The 19,730-nt window shown below is 36.5% G+C and overlaps 1 protein-coding gene across 5 annotated transcripts in view; it reads right to left on the minus strand.

The window, feature by feature from the left end:
- RAD17 (RAD17 checkpoint clamp loader component) overlaps nt 13-19,730 on the minus strand; it is a 35,604-nt gene continuing 15,886 nt past the window's right edge. For 2 of the 5 annotated variants that reach the window (XM_018065607.1, XM_018065608.1), the window contains exons 10-17: nt 15,764-15,875; nt 13,793-13,978; nt 13,382-13,467; nt 13,118-13,264; nt 11,754-11,903; nt 9,466-9,586; nt 2,740-2,797; nt 14-772 (exon numbers count right to left, since the gene is read on the minus strand). In XM_018065607.1, the coding sequence (XP_017921096.1) occupies nt 508-772; nt 2,740-2,797; nt 9,466-9,586; nt 11,754-11,903; nt 13,118-13,264; nt 13,382-13,467; nt 13,793-13,978; nt 15,764-15,875 (1,125 nt within the window). In that variant the 3' untranslated portion in view covers nt 14-507. Of the gene's footprint in view, nt 796-2,739; nt 2,798-9,465; nt 9,587-11,753; nt 11,904-13,117; nt 13,265-13,381; nt 13,468-13,792; nt 13,979-15,763; nt 15,876-19,730 lie in introns of all 5 variants that reach the window. The other 3 variants (XM_005694599.3, XM_013972746.2, XM_013972749.2) reach the window with 3 other exon arrangements.

Raw genomic sequence — 19,730 nt, forward strand, 5'->3', positions numbered from 1 at the left:
AAAAGAAACAAAGAAATTCAATATTTTAATTTTTATATAAATTATGTAAAGTTTCCAGAAAGTTATCTAAAATATTCCACTGTACAACATATAAAAATGGCATCTGAAAAGCTAGAGACCAGAGAAGTTGTGAGTAAGGCACAAAGTTTATTTACACTCATAATTGCATCCTAAACTGTTTTATAATTCTTATTTACAGCCCATAGAGTTTCTGTGTTCTGAATTATTCCTTCACATTTTCTGGTATTTGGCATAACGTTCAAATGCACTTCATACACACTGACCTGTTCTCCCAACACTACTCACAAGACTAAATAAATACTAGATGAAAAAACAGATTATTTCAAGGTTTGAGCTTCTATTTACTTCAACATAACAGAGGTCAGCTCTCTGTGCTGAAATACTAGGAGAAGAATTAACAAACTAATTCACCTGAAGTCTATTATCAAGTTCCACTGAATGGCATGAGTGTGAATCTGTCAGTTAATCTCATGGGCAGGCTGCTTTCTATGTCCCATCGCTCTCATAGTCTTCTATTATGATGTCTTCTTCTTCCACGTCTCCCTGCGCTGAAAAGGGCTGAGGCTGGCTGGCCGGCAGTTCATTCACACTGTTCTGACTCAAAGGAAGAGAGCAGGTTCCAGGTTCAGCGCTTTGAATGGGTTCACCCAGTGCTTCCTCTGCAGACTGCCCTCCAGTAAGCTGGGCTTCATCTCCGCTGTCCGCCTCTATCATTCCATTCTCCCTGTCAGTCAGGGCTTCCATTTTCCACCTGCCAGATTCATAACACAGGCACTAATAATAATCAAAGGAGAGGATTCTTTTAAATTACATCAAGAGTTTGAAGATTATAAAGCCATCTCCCATGGTCTCTCATTTACCTTCCTTGTGCTTTTTAACCAGGCACTCCAGTTTATTTAATATAAACAAAATTAAAAGGTAAATGACAAACTGAATAAATTATTACAACTTATAACACAAGTTAATTAATATCTTTAGTAAACAGTTCTTATGAAAAGAAAAAATTAAATGACATAAAAAGATAAAACATGAACAGAGAGCTTACGGAGAAGAATGGTTACTAAATAAATTGCTTAACCTAATTTGTAATTTTAAAATGGAAATTAAAATAACATTGTCATCTTTCAAACTGGAAAAGATCTTTTAAGATAATAAAACCCAGTGGTGGAAAGCATTAGGAGAAAAGAACATGCTGAAACGCTGTAAGTGGGCATTGTTAATGCTGCTGCTAAGTCACTTCAGTCGTGTCTGACTCTGTGCGACCCCACAGACGGCAGCCCACCAGGCTCACCTGTCCCTGGGATTCTCCAGGCAAGAACACTGGAGTGGGTTGCATTAAGATTGGCAAAATATTCTTGGAAGCAATCTGGCAATATAGAGCAAAGGTGTATATGCATTGATCCAGCAATTTTATTTCACAGAATTCATCCTACATAAATTGTATTTGATATACATGATGATTTAGCTTCAAGGAAGGCTGTAATAATAAAAGCTGGAAACAAGCTAAATGTATTAATACAAAACAAGGTATAGGTTCAATTAAAGGAAACTATGCAGCTATTAAATAGAAACATTAAATATCAAGTTTAAGTATCAGAATATTCAACATTATCAATATAAATCAAAGATAATGTTAAATATGGTCACTGTAAGTGAAAGACAACAGTACTAGTCATTGTGATAACTAGCACTGACAAATCCTGCCTCTCAATCAAGTACTTGAACCAATAATAAAATAGTGACTCTCGTTCTTTTAATAATATCTTAGGAGGAAAAAGACAACAGAAGACAACTGTCTTCCCTTGATTTTGATGTCATAATCTTGCAGGGAAGGGAGCCAGTGAGAATAGCTGGTCCTTCTTTGAGAGAAGTGAGGGAAAAAAGGGAAGTTTATAAAAGGTCTGAGCCCTGATCATATCCCACTGGGATGATGCTCTAAAATCCATCCATTATCATCTTTCTGTAAAAGGAAAAATGCGCTCCCCATAGCTAAGTCACTGTACAGAAGAAACCATTAAACAAAGGCCTTTATTGAATCTATGAAGGGAGAGGGAAGAAAATCCCAGATAAGCAAGGTTTCCATTTGGGACCAGGAACAGGAGAACTAGTAGAAGGGTAACAGGTGCCATTTCTATCATCTACTTTCATCCTTAAAACCGGTGTGCGACAACTTTCTAAACCTTTTCCAGAATGCCTGAATGCATAATTTGATCTCATAAATAAGCCAAGTAGAAAGGAACTACAAGCACTGTGTTAATCACTGATATTAGCCTAGAAGCTATTTTGCAGTAGAATGAACAGTAAAGATGGAGATTTATCCCTATATTTATATATTTTTTCACTTGTCTGAATTTTCAATGATAAAGAAATAAAAAGTTCCTGACAATCATACACTCCAAATATACGCAAAGAACACGTTAAGCAAAGGGGTTTTCAGTTATGCAAAATTTGCTGAACTCAAGGATTTTAAAGATTCCACTGCCTTTGTAATCCAATGATTCTATCTAACCTGATTCTGAGCTGATAAAAAATGCTGTTATATGTAATAAATATAATAGATAGGTCTACAGTGAGATTATATAGTCTTTTATTACTGGTACAACATATATTTCTTAACCTTTACAGATAACATTTATTGACTGTATAATGAATAAACAGATAAAGTATTTGGTGGTTATTTAGGTAACAGCTCTTTGAAAATGAAAACGATCAGCTTACCTTCCAAAATGTCGCTTTAGAGGAAGCCTTCCAATATCTTGGATAAATGAAATCTGAGCTAAAACAGAAATTTAAAAAAAGTTTTAAACAGACATTTCTCCAAAGAAGAATGGCCAGAAAGCACATGAAAAAATGCTTAAAGTCACAAATAGTTAGGAGAATGCAAATCAAAACCATGAGATACTACATCATACCCCTTAGGATGACTATTAACAAGAAAGACTCAGAAACCATCAAGGTGACAAGGATGTGGACGAAGCTGTAGGAATATAAAATGGTGTGACTACTGTGGAAAATGGTAAGGTAGTTCCTCAAAAAAGTAAAAACAGAGTAACTATGTGATCTAGCGATTCCACTTCTGGCTATATGCCCAGGGAATAAAGAAACTGAAAGCAAGGTCTTGAAGAAACATCTGTATACCCATTTTTATAACAGCAGCATTATTGGTGATAGTCAAAAAGTGGAAGCAACTTGCGTCCATCAAAGGTGAATGGACAAACAAAATGTGGTAAATATATATACAATGTCATATTACCCAGCTTCAAAAAGGAAATTCTGACACACGCTATAATGTGGAAAAACCCTGATGACATGCTAAGTGAAATAAGCCAGTCATAAAAAGACAAATATGGTATGATTGCACTACAGTGGGGTACTGAGGGTGGTCAAATTCATAGACCGAGAGTAGGCAGTGTTTTCAGCGGGTAGCTAGCATAGGGGTGAAAGGCAGGTGGTTAGTATTTAATGTGGGTAGTTTCAATTTTTCAAGATGAAAAAGTTCTGGAGATTGGCTGCCCAACAAAGTAAATATACTTAGACTACTGAAAAGTGAAAGTCGCTCAGTTATGTCCAACTCTTTGTGACCCCAGGGACTATACAGTCCACGGAATTCTCCAGGCCAGAATACTGGGTTGGGTAGCCTTTCCCTTCTCCAGGGGATCCTTATACTTAAAGATGGTTTAAGATGGTGCTTTCCTACTAAGGGAATCCACCTGCCAGTGCAGGAGACAGGTTTGATCCCTGGTCCCGCACGATCATACGTGCCATGGGACAACTAAGCCGGTGTGCCACAATTACTGAGCCTGTGCTCTAGAGCCCGGGAGCTCCAACTACTGAAGCCTGAACACTCCAGAGACTGCTCCACAACAAGAGAAGCCGCTGCAATGAGAAGCTTGCTCCCTGCAACGAGAGAGTAGCCCCTGCTTGCCACAGCTACAGAAAAGCCTGTGCAGATACAAAGACCCAGCACAGCCAAATCAATAAACAAATAAAATAGTTTAAGATGGTAAATGTTATGTTACAAGGAAACATTTACTCAAGAAAATCTAACAGCAAAGAGTCTTGCATTTGAGTCATGATCTGCTCTCTCCGTCCTCAACTTGGGAGATACTTCGCTCCAGGTGGATGCAGCCAAGAACACAGAGCTTCCCCTAGAGAGTGTCGCCAGCTGAGAGTTTGGGGCTCCCTTTCTCCACCCAGCCCTGAGCAAAGGATGGAGGCTCTACCCCAGGGCACAGCAGTGCACGAACACTGCCTCCTCTTTGAACTGCAGTCACCCTTGCCCCAACTCATTTGTAGGGCAGAATGTCCACACTGGGAGAGCCCAAGCCAAGATCATCAGCGGCTCCTTTCAGCTGAGCACACACGCAGAAGAGTGGCTCAGAGATTTTGCCCAGAGGCATTCTATAGGAAAGGAGAGCTCTGAAGCTCTGCCCAAAGGAACTGGCCTTATAAGAAACAGAATGTTGGGAAATTCAAGCCAAGGGGCCCTCTTGAAACCAATAGCTCCTCTTAATTAAGACTAACAAGCTGAGCAAAAGCCAGCTAGTTTACCAGAAAAGAACCAGGAAAGAGACAAGTAAGAAGACCGCCCCCCTCCCCTGGGTCAGAACAAATCTGACCCCGGCTTCAAGGTCTACAAATGCCCACATTTAACTGGATCAGGCTATGGAATAATTTATGCCTCTTGACACTATTGAAAACAATGGAGCAATCTGCCAGTAATGTGAAATGGAACAGGTGGGTGTGATATCAAGTAAGGCAGACAGTTTAATAAAAATAAGGGAAAGAGACATTTGCAAAGAGCCCTCCTGAAACCACTTCATCTCATGGTGATTGTGGGCATGTCCAAAGCTGAGTTCACTGAGGAGTGACAGAAGCTTCATACTGTAGGGGAAACAGACTCATCAACAGTTTAGCTAAATCACTTAACAGTTAATTGACAAACAACAGAAAAAACAAGCCCCAGAGAGTGGAGGTGACTCAGTATCCAGAGGAGCTACAATATATTACCCACATTAGCCCAGTTTCAATGAAACATTGTGAGATGATACAAAGAAACAAGAAAATGTGATCCATACACAGGAGAAGGGTAGGTAACAGAAACTCTGAGAGGGACCAGACATTAAACTCAGCAGAAAAAGACTGCATAGAAAGGAGCCATTACACAGATTTTCAAAGAACAAAAGGAACCCTTACTTAAAGAAGTGATGAGAGCTATGATGACAATGGTTCATAAAATAGGGACTATCAATGAAGACAACTGTGTTAGTCACTCAACTGCGTCCGACTCTGCGACACCATAGGCTGTATCTCGCCAGGATCGTCTGTCCGTGGAATTCTCTAGGCAAGAATGTTAGAGTGGGTTGCTATTCCCTTCTCCAGGGGATCTCCTGACCTAGGGATTGAACCCAGGCCTCCTGCACTGCAGGCAGATTCTTGACCAAGTGAGCCACCAGGGAAGCCCTTAATAGCGAAGGAAATTGCAAAAAGAACCAAATGGAAATCTGGACTTGAAAAGTACAATAATCAAAATGAAAAATCCCTTAGAAGGGTTCAATAGTAAGTCTGAATAAGGAGAAGAAACATTCCGTAACCTTGAACACAGACTGACAGAGATTATGCAATGAAAGAGAAAACAGAATGCTTTTTTAAGGCCTTCCAACAAACACTAATGGAGGACTAGAAAAGATAGAGAGAAAGAAGAAACATAAAGTGATAATGTCTGAAATGATACAGTAAATCAAATGAAAGAAATGGGATAAAATTTGATGAATAAAAAGGAAAGCCAAAACATCCTATTTTTTACTATATTTTATGAACCTTCTAAAGTTTGCAAAATAAACTCTGTGAGAGCTTTTGGACACTTACCTTTTTAAAAATCCAATATACAACACCATTAGGATTTTCAAAAACAGCTTTTTGATATGGAAAACCTGAGTTGTGATCCTGGAATCTGAACTTGTAACTAGTGGATATAATGATTCTCCATATGATTCCAGCATGAGTAATCCAAACCAATACTTCTCAAACATCTGCATAAGAATCACCTGGAGAATCTTATTAAAATGCGGATCAATTCAGCAGGTCTTGACTGAGGCCTGAGATTCTGCATTTTCTCAAGCTTCCAGGTGACGCTGATGAGTCTTGTCCAAGGGGACTCTTTTAAAATCAAACCAATTCACTGTCCCACAGCTGGGAGTGGGACAAAGAATGTAGCCAGCTGTGCCAACATGAGTTGGTGGCAACAGGGCTGGAGCTGAAGGAACAGCCTGCATGGTTAGGAGATAGGTTATAGACAGAGGAATTAAGTAAATATATTTAGCAAAGTAGGAGACGGGTCCATATCCACTAAAAGGAACCAGAACTCCTGGAGATTCTAAGTCCAAAAATAGGATTGTTTTTGCAGCAAAGCACGAAATAATTCTGGAACGTTTTGTATCAGAAACTACTCTAAGAGTAAAGGCAGAGTCACCCTAAAGCAGTGCGCACTGGCCAAATCTGGACCAAAATAAATACTGATAGTGAGAAACGACAGCTGACAAAATAAGGATCCAGACTCCATACTAATATAGACGAACGGGGAAGAGGGTGAAGCGATACCTTACAGCAGAATTTACTAGCAGGAATGTAGAAGGAATAATGCCATTAGAAAATCATGACTTGCCAACTATCACAGATTCAGGAAATAACTATCAAAAGATGCTGTGACCAGTGGGTGAAATTTTAATGAGAAACAGGATATTTACATAGTCTCAAAGTGTCTCCCCACAAAACACTTAATAACTTTACATTAAAGAACCTCAGAGATAATTACCTTACAAAATAATTAAAGTTAACTTCACCAGCATGGTATAAACAGACACTGTATTCCCCTGATGTGACGCATTGAGAAGAACATGGCATCACTTCTGTGGTATTCCTGACAAAAATACATACCCTGTATCCACTCAGACAGGTAAACCCAAATCCTCAGCTAAACCAAAACTGAGGGACAGTCCATTTTGTAACAATCTCACATGTTTCAAAAATGTAATGGACAGGGGTGGGCCAGTGGTTAAGAATCTGCCTTCCAATGCAGAGGACATAAGTTTGATCCCTGGTCAAGACCTAGGGTCCTACACACCACAAGTAACTAAGTTCAGGCGCCACAACTACAGAAGCCCACGTGCTGCAGCTACTGAGTCTCCGTGCCGAGAGCCAGTGCTCCGCAGCCAGAAGCCAGAGTGCCCAGCAAGAGGAGCCCGTGAGCCGCAAGCAGGGAAGCCCGTGAACCGCAAGCAGGGAAAAAGCCTGCATGCTGCAAGGAAGGCCCAGTGCCGCCGAAAGACATAGTGGACAAAGAAACAGCAAGGTACTACTCTAGATCAAGGAGACTAAAGAGATAGCAACTGAATAGCTAAGTGAACCATCTGATTTTGCACTGGATTTTTGGACAAGAAAGAGAACAAGTTTTTGTTGTTATTTTGCAAAGGGCATTATTAGGACAATTGGCAAAATTTGAATGGGGTCTATAAATTATAAATGGGGTCTAATAATTCAACTATGAATTAGCAGTAATGTATCAAAGTTAATTTCCTGATTTTGATGTATATATTGTGGTGATGTGGGAGAATATCCTTGGTTTCAGAAAGTACATGCTGAACTGTTTAAGAATAATGGGCATCATGTCTGTACTTTCCTCAAACATGGTTCAGAAAAAATACATATATTTGTGTACATGTGTGTATAAAGACAAAGAAAAAAAAGGTAAATATGGTAAAAATGAAACACTAAGGAATCTTGGTGAAGGATATACAAGAATTTCCTTTGTACCATTCTTGTAATTTCTAAGTTTAAAAGCTATCGTAATCTGAGAATTCCCTGGTGATGCAGTGGTTAGGACTTCACATTTTCACTGCGAAAGGCCCAGGTCTAATCCCTGGTCAGGGAACTATGATCCCATAAGCCACACAGCACAGCCAAATAAATAAATATGAGTATAATCTAAAATTAATAGGCAAGCATAGGGAACTCTCTGGATTCTGACTCACAGATTAAACATGCACACTATTCAAAAGTCATCTCACTTCTGCCTATAAATATAGAATATTTAAAATTTTTAAGTATCAATATTCTTAAAAGATGAAACTCTTGTATGAAGGTAGACATTTACTCAAAAATCCTCTCTTCTGATCATTCATAAGACAAACTATCTTTGAAATTTATGAGAAGTTTTGGGACTTCTAGCAGTCTAGTGGTTAAGATTCTGCCTTCCAATGCAGGGGGCGTGGGTTCATACCATGGGATGTGGCCAAACAAAAAAAGAAATAAAACTTATGAGAAGTTTGATGAGTTATGTAGTAGATTATATTTTCAATATTACACAAATTCTCTGTTCTACCTTGAAGATCAGCACCACAGACATGTGACCTGAGACCGTTAATGAAATATAGCCCTTAAGATACATGTTAAAAAAGAGAAACAACGGATGGAAAATTGGTCCTCCTCAAGAAAGGCAAACCTCAGGAGACACGTATCGGGCAAGTGGGTACCACACAGGTTTCTGGCCGCACCGAGTCTGTGCAGCGTGTCGGCTTTCTCGAGGTGCAGCGGGTGGGCTCAGCTGTTTCACAGCGTGTGAGATCTTTGAACCCACATCCCCTGCACTGGACGCTGGGTTCTGAACCACCGGAGCACCAGAGAAGTCTCCCACTTTTTTTTTACAGCATTACTTACAATTTCAAAATCAGGAAAAACAACACAAATATACTATTAATGGACACTATCTGTAATACTGAATCAACCAAAATACATTATCAACAAGGCTGAATGAGTTAGATCTGAATATACTTCAGCATTGCTGCTATTACAGACTAAATGTTTCTGTCACCTCAAAGTCATATTTTGAAATCCTAACCCCTTTAGGAGATGGGGCTTTGGGAAGTGCTTAGGTCGTGAGGGTAGAGCCCTCATGAATGGGATTAGTGTCTTTATATGAGACCCCAGAGAGAGCTTTCTTCCTCCTCTCTTTACCATGTCAGAATACAACAGGATGGCCATCTGCAAGATAGAAAGTAGGCCTCACCAGACACTGGGTGTGCTGGCACCTGATTCTGGACTTCCCAGCCTCCAGAGCTCCTTTGTGCTAATTTATAAAATATGGAGCTCTATGTATGGTAAGTGACAAAAGCAAATTAAAGCTCACTTTCATTATTATATCTGCATAGAAAAAAGTCTAGAAGAATTTACATCAATCTGTGAAAAGGAATTACCCATGGTTTATAGGGGACTTTTGATTTTTACTTTATACACTTTTTTTTTTTTTAATCAAAAAGCAGTATTAATTCTGATTCAAAAAACAAAGGGAAAAAACTGAGTGTCAGTGGTACACAGAAATGACTTGATACATAAAAATATAATGTTATAAAACACTACTTCTTGGGAGTAATAAAAACCCGTTATTACCTTGATTTCTCATTGGAATGGTTAGCAAAGCGAGGTATGGCAATAGCTGAGTCTGGAGGCACAAAGCTGGTAAGCAGAAGTCAGAAAAAAGTGCTTTTGCTGCCAGGCAATTTTCCCGATACTGTAGAGAAAAAAAAAAAAAGGTGAAATGAAAAATTAAAATTTAAATATGGATATTTATTCCTACCCATAAGTTTATTGTGTCACAATATACGCGGGTTTCTACACTAGATACTGTAAGAGTTTATCTCATCAGTCTTCTCTGGCCGCATCAAGCAGCTTGATTAGTCCTTTCTAACTGTCCTGCTGTTGTTGTTCAACTGCTAAGCCGTGTCTGACCCTTTGTGACCTCACGGACTGCAGCACCCCAGGTTTCCCTGTGCTTCGCTGTCTCCCAGAGTTTGCTTGAACTCATGGCCATTGAGCAGGTGATGCCATCCAACCATCTCATCCTCTGTCTCCTCCTTCTCCTGCCCTCAGTCTTTCCCAGCATCAGGGTCTTTTCTAGTAAGTCCTAGTATTGTCTAATAAAGCACTTTATCTGTACAGCTAATTTACATTTGATATAATAGCAGAAAGAACAAGACCTTAGGTAGAAGGTCTTTAAAAAAATTAAAGGATTTCTGTTTATGAGCATACACATATCACAAATTATGTGAAGATACTGTTTCTTAATAAAAGAATGTATTTTCTTCAGTTAAGAGAGGTGCAGTGTTATTGTGATGGCAAGAGAAATATAATCTCCAGTGTTTCAGGAGCTCATGGTTGTAGATCACTTATATGTAACAAATGCAAAATTAATACACATGCTATAAAGAGCAAAGCAAGTCAATAAGGGACATAAATTGCTTAAAAATTGCTCCAAGAAATCCACTGAAAGATTTTTCTTAGGTAATGAATGATACTTTCATATTTTAGCTACAATTTAGAACTGGAAGACATCTTAGAGATGACCTAGTTCAGGGGTCACAAAGTCAGATGCTATAGGAGTCAGGCAGGTAATAGAAATCAGTGCAGCAAACAGCTGGGGACAGCGGCACCGATCACTCCCACCACCAAGGAGCAGGTTATACTTGGCTTGAGCCAATTACGGCCATGTAAAATACGGACCAGTGTTGCCCTCTTTTTTTTTTTTTTTTTCAGGACACTCACGCTTTAACTATTAAACTAGTTTTTAAACATGGGCAATTCATTAAAAAAAATCTGTTTGTATTGTGTGCTGTATTCAAATTGTGAGCCACCTGTTTTTGACTTCTAAATAATCCAATCCTATACATTTATAGCTGTGGAATCAGAATCTAGAGGCATACTAGGTGAAATAACTTGTCCAGATGGTTAGAGGTAAAGCCAAGATTTATTTTCAACTGAAACAAAAATATAACTATAACTACAGGCATACTTTAGAGTATTGTGGGTTCAGTTCTAGACCACTTCAATCAAGTGAATATCACAATAAAGCAAGTCACACAAATGCTGCGGTTTTCCAGTGCATATAAAAGTTATGCTCATACTAGACTACAGTCTATTAAAGTGTGCAACATACGGCAAAGAAAAATTTCTGTTGCTGTTTAGTCGTTAAGTTGTGTCTGGTTCTTTGTGACCCTAAGGACTGTAGCCCACCAGGCTCCTCTGTTCATGGCATTTCTCAGGTAAGAATACTAGAGTGGGTTGACATTTCCTTCTCCAGGGGATCCCCCTGGAGATCCCCCACCTAGGGATTGAACCCATGTCTCCTGCTTAGCAGGTGGATTCTTTACAACTGAGCCACCTGGGAAGCCCATTAATTAAAAAATTGATTGCTTAAAAAATGCTAACCATCATCTGAGCCTTCATCCAGTCATGACTTTTTTTTTTGCTGGGGAATAGTTTAAAATATTGCATCAAAGTATGACACAGAGACATAAAATAAGCAGTGCTATTGGGAAAATGGTTCTGACAGACTTGCATGATGCAGGATTGTTACAAACCTTCAATTTGTAAGAAACACATTATCTGCAAAGCACCTTAATAAAGTGCAATGAAACAAAGCAGACCTGTATACTTTGATTCCAATAAAACAGGCATATGCTTTCAAAATTTGAGTGCTTTTTCTAAAAAAAAAAAGCATTTAAGAAGACTGTCCTTTTAATGGTTTATCATAATGCTAAGAAAACTATAAGCCTTAGCCACTATTTCTTATTAAGAATGAAAGATCATTTTTCTCTTAAATAAAAAAAAATATTTATTGGGATATAATTCACACACCATAAGGAGTTCACTTATTGAAAATGCACAATTCTCTCTTTTACCTTTTTATTTATTAGAAACCACTGGGGTTTGTGCAAGGGTCGAAAACTTGATCCCCCTCCTTGGCAGTGAGCAAATCCTCGGGCTTTGTTGGAATGTATCACACCTCTCGTAGCTATAGATGTACCATATTCCCTGAGTGAACAGCGTGTCTAAAAAAGGAGACAAGAGGTGAAATAAAGAAAATGAGAGATTTGTAAGATAGCACTTATTAGTACTACTGAGTCCCCAAAAAGGCTAACCATATTCATCTACTACTCAGTCATTTTTCCACATTCACCATAGCCCTAAACATAATAGTGCCACAAAATTATCTGAAGCAAATTCAGCAGAGACATTGCCACCAAATGCTATGTGTGACTATTAACTGTGTATCAGATGCGGGTGGTAGGAATAACTTTAACTACATTTTTGAAGTAACTGGGAAACAGGAAGAAGAATAGTATCCTTACTGAATTTATGTTAATCATAATACACACTGATTATGTTAATTCTCTCTAGGTGTGATAATGCTATTGTGGTTGCAATAGAGCAATGTCCTTACACATGCTTATTTAAGTGCTGTGATGCTCCAATTACTTTCGAAGTATTCAGCCAAAACAAGTGTGTAAAAATACAGACTAAGCAAATGTGGAAAAATGCGAAAACTGATGAACAAAAGTTAAAGGTATTCAGATATTCATTGTATGTTCTATTTGTCAATAGAGTTATAAAATTTCAAAATAAAAAAAAGCAATATAAAATAATTAAGCAAATGCAACTGCTAAATAATGAAACTCTAAGTATATAACAGAAACTGTATCATAAATGTTTAAATGCTGGAAATATGGCTAGCATGACCAGGGAACTGAATTTTTAATTTCACTTAAATAGCCATATGTGTCTAGTGACTACTATACCAGTCAGAGCAAAGTTAAAATGCTAAGAAAAATTACAAGCTTTATAATGAATAATTTCAAATCTTAAATAAATAAATTTAAAACCTATCAGAAAGCAAACAAAGTAGTACAGGGCATTCCCTGGTCAGGGGACTAAGATCCCACATGTCACATGATATGGCCAAAAGAAAAAATGAAAAGAAAGTAGCACATTCCTTCCTTTCAATCTACTTTTCAATTTGTCAAATTTTCCAACTATGTATTAGCTTTATTATCAGAAAATAACTTTAGAAAAAATTAGTGCTATATTAACATAGAAAAAGCAGATTCACTGCAGAAATTTTACTGCAAACACTGGTTGCATGAAATTTATTTTGTCATAGTTATTAAAAAGTTAATTAAAATAATGTCACATAAGTATGAATAAAAGTAAACTTTCTTTCTCAGTTCTGAGGAAATAGTCATAAACAAAAACACTTAAGTCTTACACTCCAGTCACCACTGAGGATATCCGCAAAACTCAGAAATTCACTGGCTCTCACAAGATCATCCACTTCCGTGAAGAAATCTACATAGTTCTGGTGAAGATATAAATTAAATAACTCTCCTGGCATGTGTGACATTTCTACTACTTCCTATTAAAAAAAAAGTTTATATAATTTTAGTAAAAATTCACTGGTCAAATTTATATGGACACAAATGTAAATAGAATATATTGTGTAAATAGTACTAGGTGTTATTAAAGACTTTACCTCAGGTTGAACAAGCAGTGTATCCCGGTCATACTCTGATAAATGAGAAGGTAGTCGAGGTGAGTCTACTTCTGTTACAGGTGCTCCTACAAAAAAAAAATCTGGAATTATTAAAAAATACCACCATCTTTATATAGCACCTCTCATTTGAAAATTTTTCAACAGCTGATTCTTTTAATAGTTGATTTTTATGTTTAATTCCACTTATAATCCAAAAATACTGTAAGTACCTTTTCCTGCTATGTCTTTCTTACGTCATGCCAAATAGTATCTGACCTATCTTAGCTCTTTCTTGAAACTGAACCAAATACATGACATTCTGAAAAATGGGGTTTTAAAATTTTAATTAACATAATTAAAATTTAATTAAGATAATAAGATATTTTTTAAAAATGAATAATGTTTTCTTACGTTTACAATATAGTATTTTCCCCAAAGCTCTGAAGAGAAAGAGGGAAATATCTTTGCCACCAATAGCTTGGACCTCCTGATTTTCAAATATCCTATCAGGTTTTTGTCTTCGTTTTGATTTTGATAGCACAGCATCTGATTTTAAGGAAGACATTCCTTTTTTCCTTGGCCGTAAATTGTTCTTTCCTAAATAATATACACCAAAGAAACAATATTTAAAATAAAATTAAAACATGCAAAGTAAAACAGAACATTTCAGATATAGTCACACTAAGTATTCTAGTTTAAATGCTTTTCTAATAATGAGGTATACAAACTGACTCAGAGTCCTCTTTCAGTTACTAAACTACTAAAATGTCATCTAAAAGTATGTCATGAGCTAGATTTAATCTTCAGTGACTGAAATTATGTAGTCCCACCAGAACTATTTACTCGAGTAAGCTAAATCTATACAATTAATTTTTCTCCTTAGGTTTTGTGTATGTGTGTCAAATACATAATAAACACTGCAACAATAAAAATAAATATGACTTGACACATTTCAAATTTTCACATACATAATGACATACTCTCTAATATAGTTATATTACCTTGGTTTCTCACAAAGGCAAGGTACTATTCTTGGTGCATGGTATGTACTAGCCAATTCAGTCCTCACAATAACTCTATGAAGGAAGAACGATTACTATATAGAGTAAAGAAATGAGACATAAAGAGGTTAAGTAAATGGCTAAGGTCATCAGCTAGCAAGTGATTTGAATCTGGGCAGTCTGGTTCTGCAAACCCTGCTTAACAATGATTCTATATTACTTCTTTACTGATTTGGGCAGTCTCCAACTTCTGAATATGCCCATGTTCAAATTTCACTGGGAAATCTACTTTTAAAAATTCAGAATGCATGATTTTAGAAAACCAGACTGGAAGAGCAGAAACACAGGATCTGGGTTTGAATCCCAGTACTACCTCATTAGGCTGGTCTGAGAATTAGATAAAAAAAATACAACTGCTAATACAGTTTCTAACCCACCCCAAAATTATTATTTTCTTCCTTCTGAAACATTATAAATGGAAGTCAGGATCTCAAACTGACCCACTCCTAATTCTAGTAGTGAACCTAAGGATAATTTACATTTATGTTTCTATAGGAAGAAGCAGAATTTTGGTTTTGGTTGAGTTAAAATGTCTAATTCTTTAAGTTATTTTGAAAAACAAAGATGTAACTAAGTTAACAGGTTACACTTGTGAACAGAAACTAGATTTCAGGTGGATTTTGAGAGCACCAAAGAGCTATTAATTTTTTAAGGTCAATCCCTCAATGTTAAGCATCGAGTAGGTCACCTGTTAAAAGTTTTCTGATGATGACTGTGTGCAGTAAATTATGGTCATTAAGAATAAAAATTAATTCACTGCCATTAGTGGGGCAATCTCTTTACACTCCTTTTGTATCTTAATAAGTGGAAATATATTTGTTACATGTATCATATATAAACCAATATTAAACTCATTAACAGTTGGCCATTTGAGAACTCAGTATGTGTCAAGCCCTGGAATAAACACTCTGTATTACCTCACTTACTCTTCACACAACTTGATGAGACAGGTGCTCATATAAGAGGTGAAAAAATAAAGCCACGTAAAGACTAAGTAACTTGCATGATTAAGTCACTAAAAAGTGGCAGAGCCAGAATTTTTTCCCAGAAAGTCTCATTCCAAATTAACTTTGAAGGGTAAAGTGGCAAACTATGTAAATAAATAAGCTCTTATCTCAGATATGCAAATATATATGGTGACACCTTCATAGGGGTGTGTCTATGTACACATTCATACATAATTATTTTGTCTCAATAAAAAATACAAGTGGGTATATATCAATTTCAAGTTAAAGTATGTTTAATTTAATTTAATTTCATTTCATGAACAAGAAAAAGTTAGTCACCTATATAATACTATGAGTGTATCTTTCCCAATTACCTGTTGAGGAAGAAAACTGGAGGCTATTTATTGCACTTCTGATATCACCAGAGCATCCTTGACAGAGAAACTCTAGAGAAGTTTTATCAGGGACAACAATTTTTCCTCCATTCTAAAATGAAATAATTAAAATTTTAAAAATATATGTTTTCTAAAACAAAAACCAAACCTATTTTCTAAACTTAATGGAAGTATACCAGAATCTTTCAAATTTGCATGCCAAAAAACCTACATGTTAAATAATAGTCTGCTTATGAAGGCACAAGTGTCAATGACATCATAAAGTAAAACCTCAAGATTATAAAACACTGTTTTACTTTTTTACTTGGACCAGGCTATATAATATTTTAACGTTCTCTCTCTCTCTCACTATACACACACACACACACACACACACACACACACACACACACACACACACACACATACACACAGAGACCTCAAAATATAATATAATGCAATAAAACTAAATACACTAGAAAATTTGAAATTTACATGAAAATCCCTACACTGGAGTCTTCCCCATATTGTACAGTCTGTTGAGTATTAAAAAACCACAACTGCATCTAGTTCTTTAAGGTATATGATATATCACATTTCACATACTTGGTAGATCAAGTATAAGGCAAGAGAAATTTATCCTCTCTTTTCCTTCAGAAATTCTTAAATAGTTTACTGACAATATGACTTTGGCTGGATTCATGTGATTGCTCAAAGGTAAACCCATTTCAGGTCCTGTAAAAATTGCTTAAAACAGAAAAACAGTCCTGTGCTATGATTTTCAATATATTTTTAACTGTATTAATGAAAATTATCTTAAAAGTTCTTTATGCAAGTTAGTATACTTTTAGTCTTCACAATTCCAACTTTGTCACAACTGCTAACATTTTGGCAGGAACCTTTCCAGACCATTTTTTGTGCCCATATATCTGTAAGTATATATAGTATCTAAAAGTATATACAAAGAGTTAATTTTTTAAACACAAGTGGGGATCATATGTATTATTCCATTCTTTATGATCTATGTTAGTGCCTTTAAATCTATATAATTAAAAAAAAATTATGGGTATACAGTAATTAAATTAATACTTCTATCAGTGAAGGGATATTTACATGTTTCCATTTTTTTTCAACCATTCCAGACCTTATATATAGATACACACATACTATATATATAGTTGATCCTTGTATAGTGTGGGGTTAATGACAGGAGCCGCTCTCAGAGATAAAAATCCAAGTATAACTTATAGTTGACCCTCTGCAGCTGTAGTTCTGATTCCTTGGATTCAACCAACCATGGGTCATGTAGTACTGTAGTATTCACTACTGAAAAAAATGCATATATATATGTGGACCCATGTAGTTCAAGAGTCAACTGTATATACCTTTGCCAACATGCATGAATACTTCTGTAGAGTGTCATGCAAACTGTTTGCAACATTTACCAGTTTTATTTTTCCTAGCAATGGTAGGTGAAAGTGTCCATTTTTCCTCATCTTTGGCAACGCTGTTTATCAATCTTTTTCTCTAATTACTAGTAAGCCTGAATACCTCTCAGGTTTACTATCCATTTGTCTTTTATTCCCATGTTTATCTTTTATCTTTGTTTACCATGGCTTCCTAAGTTTTCCATTTTTCTGAAGTAAGTCCATGGCTCTCAGGTTTTTTTTTTGTTTGTTTAGGAAGACTTTCCCCCAACTCAAAGTATTTTTTCCTAATACTCTTCTAATTTTTGTATTTAAATTTTAAATCAAGGTTTAAATTATTTTTCTGCATAGTATGAACCAAAGAGACAATCTTATGTTCTTCTGTTTGAATATGCAATTGTTCCAATACCACTTATTAACCATAACAGTCTACTCTCTTTCCCTCATGACGTAAAATGCCACTTTCCTTGTATTAAAAAAATTCCATTTACACATACTGATCTAGTTCTGTGCTGTCTTCTCATTTTATTCTTCCATTTGTCTATTCCTACACTAATATCACACTGCTGTACTCTCTATAGTCTCATATTATGTTCCAATATCTAGACAGCAAGTCTCTCTTTATCACGCTCACAAAATTTTCTTGCTCATGCCTTCTCTTCCAGATTAACTCTAGCATTTTTATTGTGAACACATTTACTTTAAAAATTGTTTTGGGAGGAGTAGCTTGTTTTTGAAAAAATTTAGATAGGATTACTTGCCAGCAAGGAAATATAATTTGAAATCATGATTCTTAGAGCTGAAGAAACTACTACGGATGTTAACTACAGTGAATATAGCAAATGTGGCTGAAATGTGTGATCAGCAGTTCCTTCCACACTTTATATACCTAATGACATCAGAAAAGACTAAAGATCTTTTTTCCTATAAATACACAGAAACATTTATTTAAACTTAAACACTTAAGATAGTTAACACTCTTTATTGTAACTCATTCACATAAGAGGTCTATACTCTTTCTTAAGATAATTAACTATTAAAGCTATGGAATAAAAGAGATTAAACTCACTTTAATCTTCTTATACTATTGTTATCATCCTTGGCGACCCTAGACAGTATCATAACATTTGATTTTATATTTACATTTGATTTATATTTAAATATTGGGGTTACTGCTGCTCCTGTGATGTAACATATCAATGATGATTTCAAAAGTATACTAGTTCTAACATTCTTAGATGTTACCTCAACTATTTAAGGTAAAGCACATTTACTATGGGCTTCCCTGGTAGCTCAGTAGGTAATAACTCCACGTGCAATGTAGGAGACTCTGGTTTGATGCTGGGTCAAGAAGATTCCCTGGAGAAGAGATAGGCTACCCATTCCAGTATTTTTGGGCTTCCCTGGTGGCTCAGATGGTAAAGAATCTGCCTGCAATGCAGGAGACCTGGGTTCAATCCCTGGGTTGGGAAGATCCTGTGGAGCGGGGCATGGCAACCCATTCTAGTATTCTTGCCTGGAGAAGCCCATGGACAGAGGAGCCTGGTGGGCTGCAGTCCATGGGGTGGCAGAAAGGCCGACATGGCTCAGTGACTAAACACAGCACATTAAATACGTAACAAAGAGGTTACGGTAATCTTTTCACTAGTATAAAACAACTTGCTAGAGTAAATGCCATTTGCAGTTTAATGACTTAGTCTTAAAAAAAACTGTGAGTCACATGATAAAGTAACATGAGGCTGACTTTTTATTATTTCTTCAACTTTTTAATATTTAAAACTATAGTTTATAATTATCATGCTTATAGTAGAGAATGTAGGAAAAAATCGTAAGTAATTCAACCACCCAGAATCACACTTAGCATTTTTATGTTATTTTTTAGTATATATAGGTTTATGTATATGTGTGCATTGGGCTGTCATTAACAAATCTATGTTTCATTTTAGCATAGTAATTTGGAGTCAGAACAAAACTTCCAACTCATCTGACACTTAATAGTCATGGAATATTATTCAAGTTATTTCCTTCCAAAGTTCAGTTTCTTTACCATAAAATGGAGATAATTTCGTATAGTTGTAGTAAGGGTTTAATAAGCTCAGGTATGTAAAAATACCTTGCATAGGGCCTGACATATATCAAAGGCTGAAACATCATTTCTATTAGCATTATCATGTAACTTTGCATCCTGTTATTTTTAACTTGACATTAAACTGTATTTCTCTTTATCACCAAATGGGACTTCCCAGGTGGCGCTAGTGGTAAAGAACCTGCCTGCCAATGCAGGAGACTAAGAGATAACATTCTTACAGGTCAGCTATTTAAGGTAAAGCACATTTACTATGGGCTTCCCTGGTAGCTCAGCAGGTAAAAACTCCACGGGTCATGGGTTCAATCACTGGGTCAGGAAGATCCCTTAGAGGAGGACACAGCAACACTTCAGCATTCTAGCCTGGAGAATCCCATGGACAGAGGAGCCTGTGTGCCACTGTCCATAGGGTCACAAGGAGTCGGACACAACTGAGGCGACTTAGCACACACAC

Source organism: Capra hircus, chromosome 20, assembly GCF_001704415.2.
Source record: "Capra hircus breed San Clemente chromosome 20, ASM170441v1, whole genome shotgun sequence".
NCBI lineage: Eukaryota > Metazoa > Chordata > Mammalia > Artiodactyla > Bovidae > Capra > Capra hircus.